Source organism: Dipodomys spectabilis, unplaced genomic scaffold, assembly GCF_019054845.1.
Source record: "Dipodomys spectabilis isolate Male_0828 unplaced genomic scaffold, ASM1905484v1 ptg000017l, whole genome shotgun sequence".
In the NCBI taxonomy this organism is placed as follows: Eukaryota; Metazoa; Chordata; class Mammalia; order Rodentia; family Heteromyidae; genus Dipodomys; species Dipodomys spectabilis.
Genome location: NW_024870694.1, coordinates 12,862,888 through 12,881,583, shown reverse-complemented (window position 1 = coordinate 12,881,583; position 18,696 = coordinate 12,862,888). Strand labels below are relative to the sequence as shown.

The 18,696-nt window shown below is 39.2% G+C and overlaps 1 protein-coding gene across 1 annotated transcript in view; it reads right to left on the bottom strand.

Annotated features, from left to right (window-relative positions):
- Nucleotides 1-18,696, bottom strand: part of Atp13a4 (ATPase 13A4) — a 95,238-nt gene that overhangs the window by 15,879 nt on the left and 60,663 nt on the right. Inside the window, exons 17-24 of the mRNA XM_042670323.1 lie at nucleotides 17,700-17,811; nucleotides 13,526-13,650; nucleotides 10,139-10,302; nucleotides 9,218-9,340; nucleotides 7,275-7,354; nucleotides 5,828-5,870; nucleotides 4,556-4,665; nucleotides 1,094-1,190 (exon numbers count right to left, since the gene is read on the bottom strand). Coding sequence (XP_042526257.1) covers nucleotides 1,094-1,190; nucleotides 4,556-4,665; nucleotides 5,828-5,870; nucleotides 7,275-7,354; nucleotides 9,218-9,340; nucleotides 10,139-10,302; nucleotides 13,526-13,650; nucleotides 17,700-17,811 — 854 coding nt within the window. The remainder of the gene's footprint in view (nucleotides 1-1,093; nucleotides 1,191-4,555; nucleotides 4,666-5,827; nucleotides 5,871-7,274; nucleotides 7,355-9,217; nucleotides 9,341-10,138; nucleotides 10,303-13,525; nucleotides 13,651-17,699; nucleotides 17,812-18,696) is intronic.

The following is an 18,696-nucleotide window of genomic DNA, read 5'->3' as shown; positions in this document are numbered from 1 at the left end:
CCTTGCTTCCTTATCCCCTCCCCCCATTACTGAAAAAAGAGGATGATGTATTATGTTTCATTCTGCCCTTGTGCATAAGGAGTTATAATGATTCCAAAATAGGACTGAATTAGGATTATAAACACCCTAACCTTATCTCGTCCACTAACTATTAAATATGAAACCATATTTGTAATCTGAAGGCTGTGGGACTAAACCCTTCAACCTGGGAGAGATGGCAGGAAATAGAGATAAACCTAGATATTTACATCACTCATAAAATTTACACCACTCATAAAAAATGAGCTCACATATTGAATTTATAGGTAATAGGTATATTCAAGCACCTTTTATACCCTATTGAATTACAAAAACCATCACAAGACATGTGTATGTTTACCATATGATACGCCAGTTTTAATATCTCCATATTCAGGGAACAGAGGTGTACCAGATAATACGAACTCTTGAAACTCAACTGCTAAATGTTCAGGAATGTTATGAGCCTGTTGTTCCGACAGTGTCAATATCAAAACTTAATTCATACAAATGTGCATTAAATCAGTTATATTAAAAACAAAGATGACAAATATTAAAACTCGGCATTTCATAATTACTTTCCCTTATTATTTTTTGTTATCTATGTTCTTAAGTCTATCAAAAATTCCTATATCTCTCTGGTGTAAACACTCTACGTGGACATGCTGCTTCTGTGTCTTTTTTCCCCACCCTACAATCAGGGATGTCAAAGAGATAGCTTGAAACTGGCTAGGGGGAATTATTTACACCACTGAAATTGACAAGCATCCACAATCAGAGAAAGCCAGTTATGAAGCACTATCCCATGCTGAGAAGCATCTCTTTGACATAAAGTCAGCTAGAATAGTGTCACCCTTGAATTGGGTAAGTAAAAGCGACAATAAGAAACAAAGTAGGATATTCAGTTATGTTCCTCCGCTACCACTAGAGAAGTAAGGGGCCAACAACTTTTCTTGTGTGCATTTTTCTTTCTTAAAACCTTAAGGATAGTGTTAGAAGGGCTCTTGATGCTCGAATATTCAATCTGTCATCTTTTCCTTAAGAGAAAACCTTGCAAGAGCCTGAGCTATCATACCCAGTAGAGCAGCAGCACACCGACATACTGAATCATGCTGTACAGAGCCATGTACTTAAACATGCAAAATGAGGTAACGAGGGCAGCACGTCCTTCCCTGCATAAGAAAAAAAGGAATGAAATGAAGGCAAGTCATGAGAAATTAGTTCAGCTATTCTATGCTGTTCACAACACACAAATCTGAAGTCTAGCTATATACTTGTTTGTCTGACAGACAGGACAGCCTTGAGCCAGTGGGAACAAATTGCACTAAGTGACAAAGATGTTTAGGAAGGACCAGTTGCAGGCCAGTGTCTACAGCCTTGACTTCACAATAGACCCTGATTTACAGTCACTCTTGTCTCTTCTGAAGGTGTTGTTTTCACTCCCAACTCAGAGCCCAGAGACTTGGGAGCTAATCCCATACTCAATGCATCCATGCATTAATGTGACTTTGAAAATCACTACCTTCAGCCGGGCGCCGGTGGCTCATGCCTGTAACCCTAGCTACTCAGGAGGCTGAGATCTGAGGATCAGGGTTCAAAGCCAGCCTGGGCAGGAAAGTCCATGAGACTCTTATCGCCAATAAACCAGTAGAAACCCAGAAGTGGTGCTGTGGCTCAAGCAGTAGAGCGCTCGCCTTGAGCTGAAGAACTGAGGGATAGCGCCCAAACCCAGAGTTCAAGCCCCACGACTGACCAAAAAAAGAAAAAAAAAGAAAATCACTACCTTTGTCTCGGTCTCATCACCATCCAATAAAGAATATAAAGGAAATTACAGGTTTTGAAGTGATTTTCAAACAAGTACTTCAGGAGTTTGGGAAGTGTTTGATTCAAGTTTCACTTTGGTAGTCCCAACTTTTTCTACAACTGAACTAAAATAATGTCTACATATAAATTAGTCTTTTATCACGTTTAAATAGACTGGACACAATGCGTAAGTCCTTTGTTTATTGTTGGTTGGCTTTTAGTAAAGAATATGTATGTAAAGTGTAAAATAAATGACTTGTGGAATGCTACTTCATATTTCCTTTGGAGATCAAATAGGGAGGGTTTTAACTTACCTGCAGTCCTAATGATTTTCTGATTCTAATACCTGATCTTCAAACCAGATCTTTTCCTGAATCAATTTGCTGCTACTGCCCTTTATGACCTGAAGGTCATTTCTTTTCCTTTCCCAAGACACTCCCTGCCCCATACCCAAGCCACAAGCCAGCCTTTCACATTACCTATTGTGTTTTCTTGACAATATTAACAAAAATCATATACTAGTTATTGCAGATAAGGGAAACCATGGGACTTACGTTTCTTTGAGTCTGGTTTACTTCACTTAATATAGTTTTCTCCAAGTCTTTCCATTTCCTAACAAATGGGGCAATGTCATTCTTTCTGATGGAGGCATAGAATTCCATTGTGTGTGTGTGTGTGTGTGTGTGTGTGTGTTTGTGTGTGTGTGTGTATACCACATTTTCTTGATCCATTCATCTACTGAAGGGCATCTGGGTTGGTTCCATTTCTTAGCTATGGTGAATAATGCTGCAATAAATATGGTTGTGCTGGTAGCTTTAGTATGGCATTGTTTGTGATCGTTTGGGTAAATGCTCAAAAGTGGGATTGCTGGGTCATAGGGGAGCTCTATGTGGAATCTTTTGAGGAACCTCCATACTGCTTTCCAAAGTGGTTTAACAAGTTTACACGCCCACCAATAATGCAGTAGGCTTCCCTTTTGGCCACATCCCCACCAGCATCTGTTGTCATTAGATTTCTTGATTATAGCCATTCTAACTGGGGTGAGGTGGAATCTCAATGTTGTTTTGATTTGCATTTCTTTTATGGCTAGAGAGTTGAGCATTTCTTCATGTGTCTATTGGCCATTCTTATTTCCTCTTCGGTATATGTCTAGGACAAGCAGAAGAGGTCAAAAGCAATGTACATATGACCATATAACCTGCTGCTAAGCAAAATGAACCCCAAGATAGGTTTTATCTGTTACTGTTCTTCTTAATGTACTTATAATGTACTATGCGATTTTTTTGTTTCTTTTGTATGTTCTTCCCCTATGTTATAGCCCCTGTTTTCACTGTATTTGATTCTGTTGCCCTACATCTTGTATATGCATTTTTCTAATTTGGGGAGGGGAAAGGAAATAACAAAACACTAAAATACGGATACAGGATGACCCATTGTAACAATGAGATGTACAAGACAGTATGTTGAAAATGAATTTTACAACTTTGGGGTGGGTGGAGAGGGGATGAAATATTTGGGGAAGAAAGCGATGGTAGGGGAAATATAAAGGAGGGTATAACAATGTTCAATAGGAAATGGACTCATTACCTTGCTCATATAACTATACAGTATCTTTACAATAAAAAAAAATTTAAAAAACCAAAATCAGTAAGAAGTCCCTTTTTTATAAAATCTCTCTTAAGTCTGTCACTGTTCCCACTCAATAGATATTAGTCAAATACACTAAAAGTATTTTAAATGGGAAAATCTAGTAAAGTCAATATTAAAAAGTATAGCTGTAGATTAAACACAGTTAAACAAAATCAGTTCTAATCTACTCTGTGAATGCTTAAGCAGTTTTCTCTGGGCCCCCCTCTTATTGATAAAGGAAATATTATCTCTTCCTACATTTTTAGAATGTTTTGAAGTATTATCAACTATAAATCATTGTTTAGATCATAAGCATTTACTACTCAGAATAGCCAGTACAGCCTTAATGCTTTCTCTCTCATCCAAAGAAAATAGAGCAGAATCACATATTCTGCTGGGGAAAATAAAGCACCAGACAAAATTTTAGTGGGAGTAGCAAAGATTAATACAAATTTTGAAAACTGAAGTGGGAAAGAAGCCTCCAAAATCCTTGCAAAGCAAGAGAGAAGAGAGGTAAATGAGTTTCTCTCAAGCTTCCAAGATGAAGCACAAAAACAATCACACTTGAAAAAAATCAAGAAAATGACTGTCACTTCCAAAGAAGTAACAAGTTCTAGATTCCAATCCTCTTGAAAGTAATCTACCCAATGACTCCCATTAGAAATGCCACTGCTTGCTGAGTGCTGATGATTCATGCCTATTGTTCTAACTACTCAGGAGGCTGAGATTTGGAAGATAGTGATTCAAAGCCAATCTGAGAAGAACATTCCATGAAGCTTCATCTCCAAAATAACCAACAAAAAACTGGATTCAGGGCATAGCTCAAGTGGCAGAGTTCCATCCAAGGAAGGGAGGGAGGAAGGGAGGGAGTTGGGATGGAGGAAGGAGGAAGGAAGAAAGAGAAATAAAGAGAGAAAGGAAAAAAGAAAAGAAAAGCTTCTCTCCTGTTCTTTGTAGAAAGCACAGAATGTAGTATAATGATGGCATTTTTCCATAAATCACCTTCCCCACATAGGAACACAAAGTTGCACTAACTGATCTTTCCCAGGCAGCATAATCTTTACCTAAAAGACAAGAGAAAGAACACAATACTGGGTTAACTTACTTGATAAGGTGAGGTACACACTCAATGTTTGGAGTTTTGGAAGTGAAAGGAGAAGCTACAGATGCCTCCTGCTCTGATAGAGAGATGCCCACATGCGCCATTTTCAAAGCCTGAAAGCGAAGATTCAGTTTATTGCTTTTGTAGACACACATTGCTCTGCTGTGGCCACAAAAATAAATCATTTCACTTGTGACTATAAGATTACTCGTGGGGCTGGGAAGGTGGCTCAGTGGTAGAGCGCTTGCCTTGCATGCCTGAGGCCCTGGGTTCGATTCCTCAGCACCACATAAGCAAAAAGAAATAAGCCAGAAGTGGTGCTGTGACTCAAGTGGTAGAGTGCTAGCCTTGAGCTGAAGAGCTGAGGGACAACACCCAGCTGTCCCTAAGTAAGCCAGGCCCAAAGAAACATAGGTCCCATGGTCTCCCTTATTTGCAATATCTAGTATATATATATGAGTCAAGCAGAAAAGGTCAGATAAGGTGATGTTAGGAAAATGAACCCTAAGATATGTATTTAAATGTTTTTTTTTCTTTCATGCATTTGTTTCTAAAGCATTTATAAGATCATTTCTTTGTTGCTTTGTATGTCCTTCCCCCACAGTATAACCCCTGCTTTCACTGTATTTGATGTCGATATAATTTGTGGAGGGGAAGGGGAAAAACAAGTCGTTTAAATAAGGATACAGGTGGACCCGTTGCAACAATGAGAAGTACAAGTTGTCATGTCCAAAACGAACTTTGCAACTTTGGTGGGGGCGGAGGGGAGGCTGGGAAGGGATGGGAAGGGTAAACAAAGGAGGAGGCTACAATGCTTGATAAGAAATGTACTCATTATCTTGCCCATGTAATTGTAACCCCTCTGTACAGTATTTTCACAATAAAAAATAAAAATAAAAAAAAGATTACTCATGAGCCTTAACACCAAGAAGAAGGTGACTGGATTTCATTTTGCCTGGTTCATAGAAAAAAATGTGGCACTGAGAACTGTTGGCCAAAGATGTGGGGGCTCCAGTTCTGCCTCCTGAGTCTATAACAATCACTGAGTCATTGTGTGGCCTTAGTCAAAACCCTCCCAAGCCCTCAGCATCATGAGGAATGGAAATGTTACTTCCCAGTAGATACTGTATCCATAGGGTTCCAACCAGAAATTCTGGAGAGATTATGAAACAGTCCCTCCCTCTCTCCCCCCCCCGCTCCCCGCCACACACACACACACACACACACACACACACACACACACACACACACACACACACACTGGCAGTGACTTACCCCACAGTCATTGGCTCCATCTCCACACATACCTACAAAGTAACTAAAAGGGAACCATGTGAATTGTAAAGGAGATCAGAGCTATCTTGCCAGCTAACTTCTCCAGCTAAAAAGACAAAGCTGCCATTATCACTACTTAGATTGGGAAGACATTATTTATGTTAAGGGAGGTTTCCCTAAGAGTCTGATTAAAAGTGAAATGGGACTTGGTAGCTTCTACAACAGACTAAAAGTGCAACACACCATTCCTGACTGTTTCCTGTGAGCACTGGAATGTTCCAAGAGAGAGGGCAGACTCAGCTACCTAGATACAGGGATATTCACAAGTGTTTGATCCGAGATCAGCATAGTGGATACGGAACAAGATCTACAAACAGAAGATCTAGATTTTCACCTGTTTACCTTACTATCTTAACCATCACTTTCCTCCTCTATAAACTGATGGCAATATGAAAGGAGTGCTGTATGAGGAAATGCCTTATAATGCCTAAGTGATAAGTAAGCATCAGGTGCTATTAATACTAACACAAGAGGAAGTGAACACTTGTACTCAAGGGCAGCTTGGGCTACATAGTGAGACCTTCTCTTAAAAAAATAATCAGAGCTGGGAAGGTGGCTCAGTGGTAGAGTGCTTGCCTTGCATGTATGAGGCTCTGGGTTCAATTCCTCAGCACCACATAAGCAAAAAGAAAAAAAGCCGGAAGTGGCGCTGTGGCTCAAGTGGTAGAGCGCTAGCCTTGAGCTGAAGAGCTGAGGGACAGCGCCCAGGCCCAGAGTGCAAGCCCCACGACCCACACACACACACACAAAGCAAAAACATCTTATTGTCAGTCAGTGAAAGCATAGTGCGCAATCTAAAAGTTGACCAAAGAAACAAAAGCATTTCTCTGGATGAATACTTCTCTTTGCAATTATTGACAAAGATAGATAGTAGGCTTCATAAAGCACGAGCACTCTGTGCTGTAAGGTAACTAATTTCCTTCGAGGTTTTTGTTTTTGTTTTTTGTTTTTAACCATCTAGAGAAGCTTGAGAAGCTTCCCTAATGACAGGGTCATAGACTAGGAAGATGGAGGAGAGAGAGTGGTAAGATATGGCTCAACATGGCTACACAAGTAAGTTCCAAGAACAGGAAGTAGAATCTTAACTTATAAACGTTTTATTTGAACTATTCATTCCATCTAGAAATGGAAGCTCTTTTTGTATGATTTGAGTCAGAAATAAGGCTTCCTATAATAATGCTTTCATATTACTGTAATCTCTTTATGTAACTCTCTCTATTATACTTGTGATGATAATTTACAAATATAAAGTAATAACTATCATTTGCCCTGGATAAGAATCACTGTCCTCGCCCAACTGAGAGTTTCTCTGGACCTACTATACTCCCTCCCCGATACTGTCAGGCCACCATGCAGTTCACACCACTTGAACTAACAAAGAACTTACTCCAGTTTCTGAAATTCTTCCACCAGATTGGATTTCTGTCCAGGAGACATTCTTGCAAAGATGGTCCCATTGATCAGTATCTATTTAAAAAAATCAGATTTTTTTTTCATAATTGAAAACAGAACATTAAGTGGTGATGCTCATGAATGAAAAAAATTGTCCCTGAGACACCATTTTTGTGTATATTAAGACAGATATTGTGATGATTACATGCCTGTAATCCAGAGATTTGGGAGGTAAAGATATAAGAATCATCATCAAGCCTAGCCAGGGGACAAAAGCAAGATTCTACTCTTTTTTTTCTGATTCTGCTCTTTAAAGCATTCTCTAAATAGCCAGGCACTGGTAGCTCACCCTTGTAATCTTAGCTACTCAAGAGGCTGAGTTCTGAAGATCACTTTTCAAAGCCATCCTGGGCAGGAAAGTCCCTAACACTCTTATTTTCAATAAATTGCACGAAATTCAAAATGGACCTGTAGCTCAAGTGGTAGAGTACTACTAGTCTTGAGCAGAAGAAAGAGGAGGAGGAGGAAGAGGAGGAGGAGGAGGAGGAGGAGGAGGAGGAGGAGGAGGAGGAAGAGGAGGAGGAGGAGGAGGGGGAAGAGGAGGGGGAGGAGGAGGGGGAGGAGGGGGAGGAGGAAAATAAAAACTTAAAGAAAAGCAACCTGACCCAGAGTTCAAGCTCTGGGATGGCACAATAAATAAATAAGTAAATAAATAAATAAATGTCATTGCCTGTGTCCTTGCTAGTTGTTGCCTAGCAAACATGAAACTCTCAGTTCAAGCCTAGTTCTGTATACCAGATACTGAGATCTTTGTCACTAGGAAGTAATAGTGTAACCCAAATTCAGTAAAGACGATTTTATGAAAGCCAGGCACTAGTGGCTCATTCCTGTAATCTTAACTACCCAGGGACTAAGATTTAAGAATCACAATTCAAAGCTAGCCCAGGCAAGAAAGTCCATGAGACTCTTAACTCCAATTAATCACAGAAAAAGCCTGACATAGCGTTGTGAGTCAAGAGATAGAGTGCTAGCCTTGAGCAAAAGGAGATCCGAGACAGTGCCTAGGCCCAAAGTTTTACACACACACACACACACACACACACACACACACACGAAAATAATGGCCTATTGGAATTTAGTCTAGCTACCATGAAAAACAAGGACCTGAGTTTCATGGAAATGGAACCAAGAGAGTCTGAGAACTGAACTTCTTTCAGGAGAAGGAAACGAAGCAACTCCTTCTCTGGAAATTGTTCAGAACTAGCAGGAAATAGCCTAAAGATGAAATAGTACCTATTGACCTTAACTTAGTGATGACCAACTTAGGATGACTGTGTCATCCTATCTAGACTCAACCATTTATGAAATGCGCTGTCATCCCAAACCTAACTTGAACTAGGGAACACATATGGTTTGGAGGTCTAAATGCCTGTATTAGCTCTATCCACCAAAGGTCCAGTCTCTAGACTAAATGCTTCTGTGATAGAGCTATGGGCATTCTGCCACACTTGGCAATAAAGTCAGCTTAGTATTCACTCATGGTCTTCATTCTTTGACACATAAGTTACCTTCCCTATATGGTAAGTTTGCTCTTCATGAGAAAAGTTTTTGTTTGACTTTCTTCAATATATCCTCTGTATAGAAAATACACTAAACATCTAATGGAAATCTTTTATTCTTGGCTTCCTTCTGCATATTTACAAGATATCTGCTATATTATGAGACCCTACATGATGAGAAATTAGTGAGAACTACCAAAAATCAGTCCTTAATACTGACAGTTCAATACTTAACTAGTAAAGTCTATTGATAGGATACACAGTGATCTATGCAGAACTAGGCATAGTTGGAAGTTTCAAATTGTTTAGGCTCATGCTAAATAAGTAACATACATGATCACTGTTTTCACAGCGAGATCACTGCTGTCTTCATACTTACCTTTGGCAGTAGGTTGCTGAAATGTTGACTTATGACATGAAAGGATTTTCCACTGAGGGCAAAATGATAACTTCCTTCTCCGCCATTGTCAGAGACTTCTTCCTTGATGTTAATGTAATTGTCCTACAAAGCAAGACACCATTACTTTATATTCCTTCATTTGGTAGAGTGGTTAGAACCACATTCTATCTGAGAAAAAGCAAGGATGTCAGTCTAAGATATCTCTTAAAAATTCACCCTGAAGCCCTGATGCCTCAAAAAGCTTTCTCTTCAATGGATGAGTCTTCGCACCTCACCATCACAAGTGAATAGGAAAGTAACCCTTACTCATGTCCTGGTCTCAGCCTGATTTGATCTCAGTGAGTCCCAGAGAACAGTGCATTTCACACATTTCAAGTGTAAAATACAAAAGCATTGGAGCTGAACAAATCTCTCCCTGAAGTGAGATCTTACTATTTTTTTTCTTACAGAATTATTATTGTTCCACAAGGACACAATGGAAATAGAATACTGACAAGCCTAGAGATAAATGAATAATTTTCTTCCTACTCTGAAAACATAATCTGATTTTCCAGTCACAGCAGTCTCTCTACTAAGGACTAAATCCCCTTTGAACCCAACAGGGTGGCTGACAAACAAGAGAAAATGTGGGAATCCAGTAAGCTTGGCTTACTATACTCTTTCTCATACAACGACAAGGTCTTATGTGTATAAGGATGGATTAGTCTTAACACCTAGAAAAGCACAGTATGAAGTATATGAGAAGCTGGCGTAATTGAGTTCATTGAAGTGCATATTTGTTAGCCATCTGGAGAAGTGTGTTGTGTCTAGGTCACCTTGATACCTGTGCCATCACAGCTGTCACTTGCCAACACTGTAAGACAAGTTGAGTAACACCACAGAATCTGTTTTCAAGTATACCTGATTCCCATGTGGAACAGGTTTCTTTTCTTCAACTAGTTTCCAAGATATAGATGCTGAGGAAGGCCCGGGTGTTTCGTTTGCCTCAATGAGAATGATTTTCTGGCTTTCAGAAACCATGCCAGACTTTCTGGCCACCGTTATTGCTGTCTGAAGATTGTCACCTACAAGAAAGGAACGGCATCTCAAGATGAAGCTAAAGCCAGGATGAGGTGTCAGTCCTTCTTTTATTAATGAAAGTAATTTCTAGGGTTTCCCCCCCGCCCCAGCCTAAATGAATCTTTTCCTTGCTCTGATTCCTTTTCACCAAGTTACTTCATGACTTATTCATATGTGTATCCCAGAAGAAGAAAGTAGGAATCTAAAAGCAAAATGTAAATCGATTTCTGCTATTTGCTAAGGGCTTTGAAAACCTTTAGAATTTCCCTCTTGGGTTAATACAACACCCAGTTGTTCTGCTTCTAGTCAGGATGGACTGAATCCACTACTCCCTCTGATTACAACTGAAAAAATCAAAACAAAACACAAAAGCGAAAACCCAAAAAATATTAGAAAGTAAACAAAAGCATGTAAACTGTTGGGGAGACAAATGTAGAAAAGCAACCCACAAGTGGGAGTTTCTCACTTTTTCCCACAGTTTTGAGATACCCTACACAGAGCTAATCAGACAGTTAAAACTTCACAAGAGACCCTGTCTTTTGGGAACCCCTGTAGTTGTAAAGTATGGACAAATACTGGGAGAAGACATGGAAACTTATTCACTACAACCACTAATCCAGAGCTACATCCTATGTCTAAAGTAACTAGTAAAAAAGCAGGAATGGAGGCGTGTTTCAAGTAGTAGAGCACCAGCCTTGCAAGCAAGTTGAGAGATTAACAGGTGTTGAATTCAAACCCCATATAAGCAAAAAAGAAAGGAGGAGGAGGAAGAGGAGGGGGAAGAGAAGGAAGAAGATAAGAAGAGTAAGATTAAGAGGAAGAAGGAGGAGGAGGAAGAGGAAAAGAGGAGGAAGAAAGCATCGAGGAATTTGACTGCAATATCAAAACATTAGGGTTCTAAAGCCACACTGACCACAAAACAGAATATAAATACTTAATAGATAACTTGAAAAAGATAGTCCACATTGAGACTTGTGATTGTAAAATGTAAATACAATCATAAGAAAAGGGAATTAAAGGATGGACCTAGGAGACTTGTATGAGAGCTACCATGTGAATAATAGAAATTCCAGAATGAAAAATAATGATAGAGAACAAGGGAAACAAATTAATGAACAATAGATGACGTTTTACTGGGAGAAAAAAAGGTAAAGTAAAAGTTCTTTCTTTCAAATTTAATTAGTAAGAAAAGAAAAAGACAAATATATGATCATAACCTGTTAGTATTTCTAAACCACAAAGTTAAATAATAATGACTACATGAATGAAACAATAAGTTTCCTACAATGGATCGGCATTGTATTTATATAATACCAAAAGGCAAAAGGCAAAAATAAATCTTATATACAGATCATAAAGAAACAAAGAACTGTCAAATAGAGAAAGTTATTCCAGATTACCTAGAAATTAGAGACTATATCATCCTTATTTTATTTAATTTATTTTTTGGTCGGTCAGCTGTGGGATTTGAACATGGAGCCTGGGCACTGTCCCTGAACTCTTTTTGCTCAAGGCTAGCACTCTACAACTTTGAGCCTCCTCGACACTTCTAGTTTTCTAGTGGTTAACTGCAGATAAGAGTCTCACTGACTTTCCTGCTCATGTGGGTTTCAAATCACAACCCTCAGATCTCAGCCTCCTGATTAGCTAGGATTACAGGTATAAGCCACCAGCACCAGATCATATCATCCTTCTATCCCACCTTTCTTGCAAACAACAAAGGAAACAGAAATTTCAGTATCAGGAAAAGAGGAATTAAAGGAGCCAGGTGAATAGTGAAGGACTCTTATTTATATGTGTAAATTGCAATGGATAGATTGTGAAAATGTGTAATATAAACAGTAAAGACTTTTTGAAAATAGAAACAGCATAGGAAAAGGGAAACTAATGATAAAGCAACTCAAGATATAAAGGTCTGACTGGGAACTATGAGAGGAAAATGTAAGAATATTTTGGATATTGGATCTTGGATCATGGGAGCTTGAATGAGGGATGAGGGAGGACTAAGTACAAAAGAGGAATTACAAATATTCTAGAGTTTCTGACAAGGGAAGTAGGGATGGGGGTCAACACTTTGCTGGGAAAGTATTGTGCCTTAATGATAGAAACAATGGAGTCAAAAATATCTGACTCTGGCATCAGTGGTAAGACATGCTCAAAAATTCAGCCTAATTCCTGTGGCTCACACATGTAATCCTTTCTACTTGGAAGGCTAAATTCTGAAGGATGGAGATTGATGACCAGCCTGGGCATTAAAGTTCATGAGACTGATTCTTCTAAGAGGGCTGGCTGGATATGGTGGTACCCACCTGTTATCCTAGCTAGATTAGAAGCCTAACATAGGCAGATTGTGCCCAGGCATGATCCCAGGCAGGAAACAAAATCCTCTCTGAAAAAATAACCAACAAAATCAGAGATGGAGGTAAAGTTTGGTGCTAAGAACATTTAACAAGCTTGAGGACCTGAGTTCAAACCCCAGTACTGACATAAAACAATAGGAATTAATCAGGTAATCAATTGTTTGTCTCTAGTTTCTTTCTCAATTAAAAAGTCATAGTCTGGGGGAAAGTGAGGGAAGGGGTGACATTGTCCAAAAAGAAATGTACTCCTTAACTGACTTGTGAAATATAACCCAATAAAATAATCTTTTAGCTATGTTTTCCATTGAAAACCTTCATTAAGAAACTTCACATGTCTGTTGAGTGATCTTCTTATTACTCCTAGTTTGTGTAAGCAGGGGTTTAGATTTAGAAGTGGAAAAGACAGTCTATTCTTTTTATCACCACAGTTATAGATGCTCTTATTGACAGGCTTTCAGTGTAGTTACTAGACATGTTGGCTAAGCATCCTTCTTCTCCTAACATTTGACAATAAAAATCATAGTGTTTGCATTTGCATGGTCCCTATCTATCTGTCATTCAGGCCTTATTTCAAATGTCACCACTCAGAGAAGCCTCTTTCATCTTCCATGTCTTAAGCATATGGTCAGGCACACTTTATCTCAATACATTTCTTGTAACACAGTATGTGATTAATTGATTGATTGATATTTTTCCCTCCTATCCCACTGAAAAGGAGGCCATGTGAGCGCTGTAACTTTGCCTTTCTGTTGCCTGTCTCCAGCACCTAGAATGGTGCCTTGGGCCTGTATTAGGTAATCACAACCACCAACATTTGTTAAACAGCCAATCCCTACATCAAGTTCTCACTGTATATTGTGTTCAATACCTGTGACCATTACTGTTTTTATCCGAGCGGAGATGAGCTCTTCCAAGACAGGCTTTGTCTCTTCCTTTAATCGATTCTCCAAGATCAGTAGCCCCAGAAATATTAGATCTGATTCTACCTTCTCTCTAGGGAGAAACACACACACACATATGTATGTAAGACTATATGTGTATTTGTGTATGTAGGTGTATGTGTATATATGTGTGAATATACGCAGAGAGAAAGATGAGTGATTGAATCAAAATATCACATTATAGCTTACTTACACTAATTAAGACAAAAAAGCAAAGACAAAGATTCCTATCAGGGTGGTCCCACTCACTCAAGCCCTGGTCTCATTTACTATTTATGTGCCAAGAACAATCCTGAAAAAGAACAGGAGGAGACATAGGGGATATTGAGGGATTTTTGTTGGATGGAATCAAAAGGAAGGAAAATTATGAAACAAACAACCAAACAAACGTCGTTTTAACCTTTGTAAAGAATGCACGAGTCTCTCCTACCTGCCTGATTTTCATGACCTCACTCACTAGCCACAAGGAGGCATTCTAGCTGGGATACAAAGTGACAAATGAGTGAAGCAGAAGAAAAATTTTTTAAAGTGCTGGTTTCTCTAGCAACCAAGGCTATAATCAAGTCCATGTTAGCCCGGGAAGGATGATACAGGTCAACAAAAGGGGCCCCTGTGTTAAGTCCAAGCTCTTCCCTCTCATCTCCCTCTCCTCCTTAGAGTATGGATGTTTCTACAAATAAATGAGTTCTACAAGGTTCCTACTGTCTACGAGGACACTTGCAGAAACAGTCTACCAGACTCAGTATGGAGGGGGTGGGGCTGCCTGTCATTAGAGATTTGGAACACTTGTCCATGATTCAGTTACTAAGACAGATGTACAAGAACAAACCCCCAGCTCTAGTAATTCTGGCTCTGATACAGATGAAAGCATCTCCCTGAAAGCCCTCTAATTTGCCCTATCCATCTCAAAAGTTGGCCCCCATGTCAGCCTGGTCATGACTTTGTTATTGATGCTCCTCATACCTCCTTCTCATACCTCCTTCAATGGGCAGCAGGAAACGGACAATGTTTCAGGTACTCAGCTCAAAGCAGATTTTGAAGGATGGCTTTCCTAATGCTCTGGGCCTGACATTTAAGCCTCTTGACAATCTGGTTCCAAACTATCTCTCCAGCTCCATCTCTCACTAACTAATTCCACCCTGGCTCCAGCTCAGTTGATCTACTCTCCATGGATAAGCTCAATATGTAGCCATCTCCAGACAGTTGCTCCAAACTGCTCTCTAGGCTTTCTTTCTTATTTTATGGAAATGGTTATGAAGTCCTATAATTTTCTGCTGACATTATTCCTATATTTTGAGATACAATTCACATGCTTTTCTGCTGTTAAAGGCTTCCCCAGATAGAAGTAATTGTTCCCTTGGTTGTCTTACTTTTTGCTTCACTTGGGTACATTTTATTTGCCCATATAATTAGCATTCTTAGTCTTTTTTTCATCTACCTCTTGATATTCCTTAAGCTCAATCCCATCTGATTCAAGGCTGTATTTATTGATGCCCACGTGGTACCACACCCAGGAAGAGCTTGGAAAAGGTGTGCCCAGTTGAAATGTTCTGATGATGTCTGTTTGTGGCCACACAAGCTAGAAAAACAATCCTTTCTTTTATATGGTTCTCAATGAAAACTCAGGCTCCATTGGTATTCACTAAGCAACTAACAAGTATCACAAACAGGACTGAGAAAAAGAGAGAGGGAATATGCAGAGACAAGGCTATAGCATCTCATGGCCCCAGAGAGTCCATATTTAGCAATGAGGAAAAGATCACTTTGTTTATACTTAAAGCTGGATGCAGAAAGCAGAGTCCTATGGAGATTTAGAGGAGGGTACAATCATTTCTGGGTAGGATAACGGGAGAATCCTTCCTGGAGGAGGTGATTTTGATCTGGTTCTTGGACAACTTATCCAATGCCTGGTTGAGGGCCTACAATAATTCTTGTAACCTCATACTCAGGTTTCATGGATTAGACAGTGTCAGAGATGATACAACATGGGCCAACCACAAGTTTCCATATTAGGCTGAGGAAGGGCTGAAGGATAAACATCTAACATATTCCATGACCCACCTTACTAGTAGGAGTTCTAGCTCTGACATACAAGCTTTGTCGGTTTCAGTAAATAAGATAATCAGACTGGTTCTATTCTTAGCCCACCAGTGCCTTGCTGTGTGTCCATGGCTTTCCTTATTCAGTAATGACCTCATCATTGAATCTTCTAGGTTTCTGCTATCTCTACCACCCCCTCATTGTTTTCCCCATGACCCAAGAAATAAGATGTACTCCCTTGAACACTCATAAATTCTGAACCTTGAGGTAGTATGTTCTTTCTTCCTTCTTCCTGCACAGCCAGTATACTTCCTCCGGAAGCATCTAACACTAGTAAAGAATGATGGCAGCAATAGCAAGTGACATCTGCCACCCGTAGCATTATACTTCATGCTCTTTAAAGCCATGTGATTTTTAAGGAAATTTATGCATAAAGTGGGCCAAAAACATTCAAAGTAATTCTGATATCAGTGGTGGACACACCCTGAGTAATCATACCCAGGCACACATACATGCAAGCAAGCAAACAGACAAAACAAACACAGAGAGAATGACTCCACATCCTACCTGCCTTTGGAATATTTTACTAAATATTCATGAACATCTAAAATTGCTTATACTTATCCTGTCGGTTTAGGATTACACTGTTGATACTATAATGTTATGCCACTATACCCTATACTGTGTTAGCCTTAAACAAGACTCACATTTTGTATGCTTCCCTTCTCTATCCTGTACAAATATACATGAAGTATTCTTGCACACTATTGACTTTTTTCGGACCTGTAACGACCCTCTTAGGAGTTTTATAAAGAGTTGTTTACTATTTCTCAGAGTCTAAACTTCAAGGCATTTGAGATTATACTAGGTAGCACACCTGTATCAGTCTGCACCTGTAGCTGTCACAGACTCAATGATTCTATCTCTCATGCAAGCAGTTTGCTCACTGTTGTTTTAGTGGAGCCAGATGTGCACTTACTAAAGTACTACTTTTTACTAGGTTTATGTTTCACTTTTTTTTTTTTTGCTTTTAACTCTATAGGAAGGTATAACATTTGTTTTTATGTGCAGGTAATGTTACTTATAAGTTATTTGTAAGTTTTATCTTAGTATACTGACTGAAGAGTCTAAAATTTAGTTATAACTACAGCAGGTTGAGCCCAATTTTTTTTGAAAACAGATAGGTTAGGCTTTCTAAAGTTAAAATAACAAATGAACCTTGATTAACTCAAGAACAGTGTAACCAGTAGTGCGTTGGAAATGGCTTTGAAAGCAAAATAAACATGGTAGCCTAAAAACAGTGGAAAATAAAACCACAACAAATAAAGTAGAATCATGATTACTGCAGTCTCTTTGAATTGTTGAGCAGTTCTGTTTTAACATATATATATATATATATATATATATTAGAAAACATATTACATACATGTTATGTTTAGATTTCCCCCAGAAGTTAAATAGCTGATCTATAGTCCTTGGTCAGACCTCTAGCTAAGTAAAGGGGCGTGTGTGTGTGTGTGTGTGTGTGTGTGTGTGTGTGTGTGTGTGTGCGCACTTTCTAAAATGAGATGAGCTCCCCAAGGAAGCTATTTTTCTGTAAATATTACCTAGGTTATATAAATCTAATATATGTTTGCTTGTTTCATTATGATGTATATTTTTATTACTCTTCATCAGGCAAATGTTATGTTTCATTACTTCCAAACAATCCACCAACTATAGTTTTCCTCTAAATGTGGGTGTGATCACAATGCTAAACCCTATAACACTAGTTATTGTCATCTGACTGTCTTTACAAAGATGTAGAATTGCACTATATTTTACATTTTATACAACTATTTCTCCTAAATTCTCTCTGTTGGCATTCACATCTGCTTTGAGATTTTTGACATAGCAAGGATGGCTAGATCCCTGGTTAGCAATACTTAGAGACACTTCATGCACAAAGGCTGAATAGCCCCATTGCTGCGTGCACCTGTCCAGCACCCTTGAGTCCCATCCCCATCTGGTATGTCACCTTCCCACCATAGCATCTAGTTTTATGAAACTCTTCTCCTTTACCTTTTCAAAGCAATTGTATGGTGGTCAGATTCCAGCTTCTTGTAGGCTAGAGCTATGACCCGGAAACCCAGTGTTGTATAAATCTGCAGTTCACTAATAAAACTAGGTGGCACTGTTAAGAAAACAACACAGGATTAGTATGTGGCATTTACTTAGGCAGAAAAAGTCATTACAAACAATTCTTCTAAAAATGTTACATGAACAAGTCATAAGATATTGTCAAGGATGACTTCTTAGACTCCGGTGAAGCTGACATGACATGGTACTATATTTTAAACATGAAAAAAGATAGAGAACATGAAGAATTCTTTCTCTCCAGTTTACTCATCATATTTGTTGAGGGTCAGCTATTTGTTAGGCTTTAGTAGTACAGAGAATAAACTTGAAGCTTGGCTCTAAGGCTCTCTGTTGAGTTGGGTAACAGCTACTATACTAATTCTATAATCAAAGAAGATCATGGCTGTGATCCAGCTGTCACATCAAGACAGAGAAGTGCTTGAAAGGGGGGTAATAGTTGGCTGGAAGGAAGTGAGGAGGTGAAGCAAGAAAAGCGCTTTGCAGCTGAGGGACCACTGTGTCCTCCCTGCAGAGCATGCGACAGCAAGCCTTGAGCAGTTGGCTCTGCTCAGGGGAAGCACAGAATGTGAAGAGAAGAATGGAAAGGCAAAGGGGAAAAGTTCAGATAGTAAAGACAGATAGCAAAGTCAGTGTCTATGATTCTCTACGACTATGGGAATGTAGGTTACAGCCTATGGGATAACAGTGAAAGAAGTCAAAGCAAAAGAAAATTAATGTAGCTGTGATGGAATTCCCTATCAGGTCACCTCCTGGGATATGATTGGAAGCAGGGAGACAATTTACCAAGTATTGAAATAATGAAACATGGTACAGCCTGAACTGATGCAGTAACAGAACCATGGATTATCAGTGGATAACACAAAGGCACTGAGGGACAGAGAGGAATCAGGGATGATTCTAGAATTAGGGTACCATTACC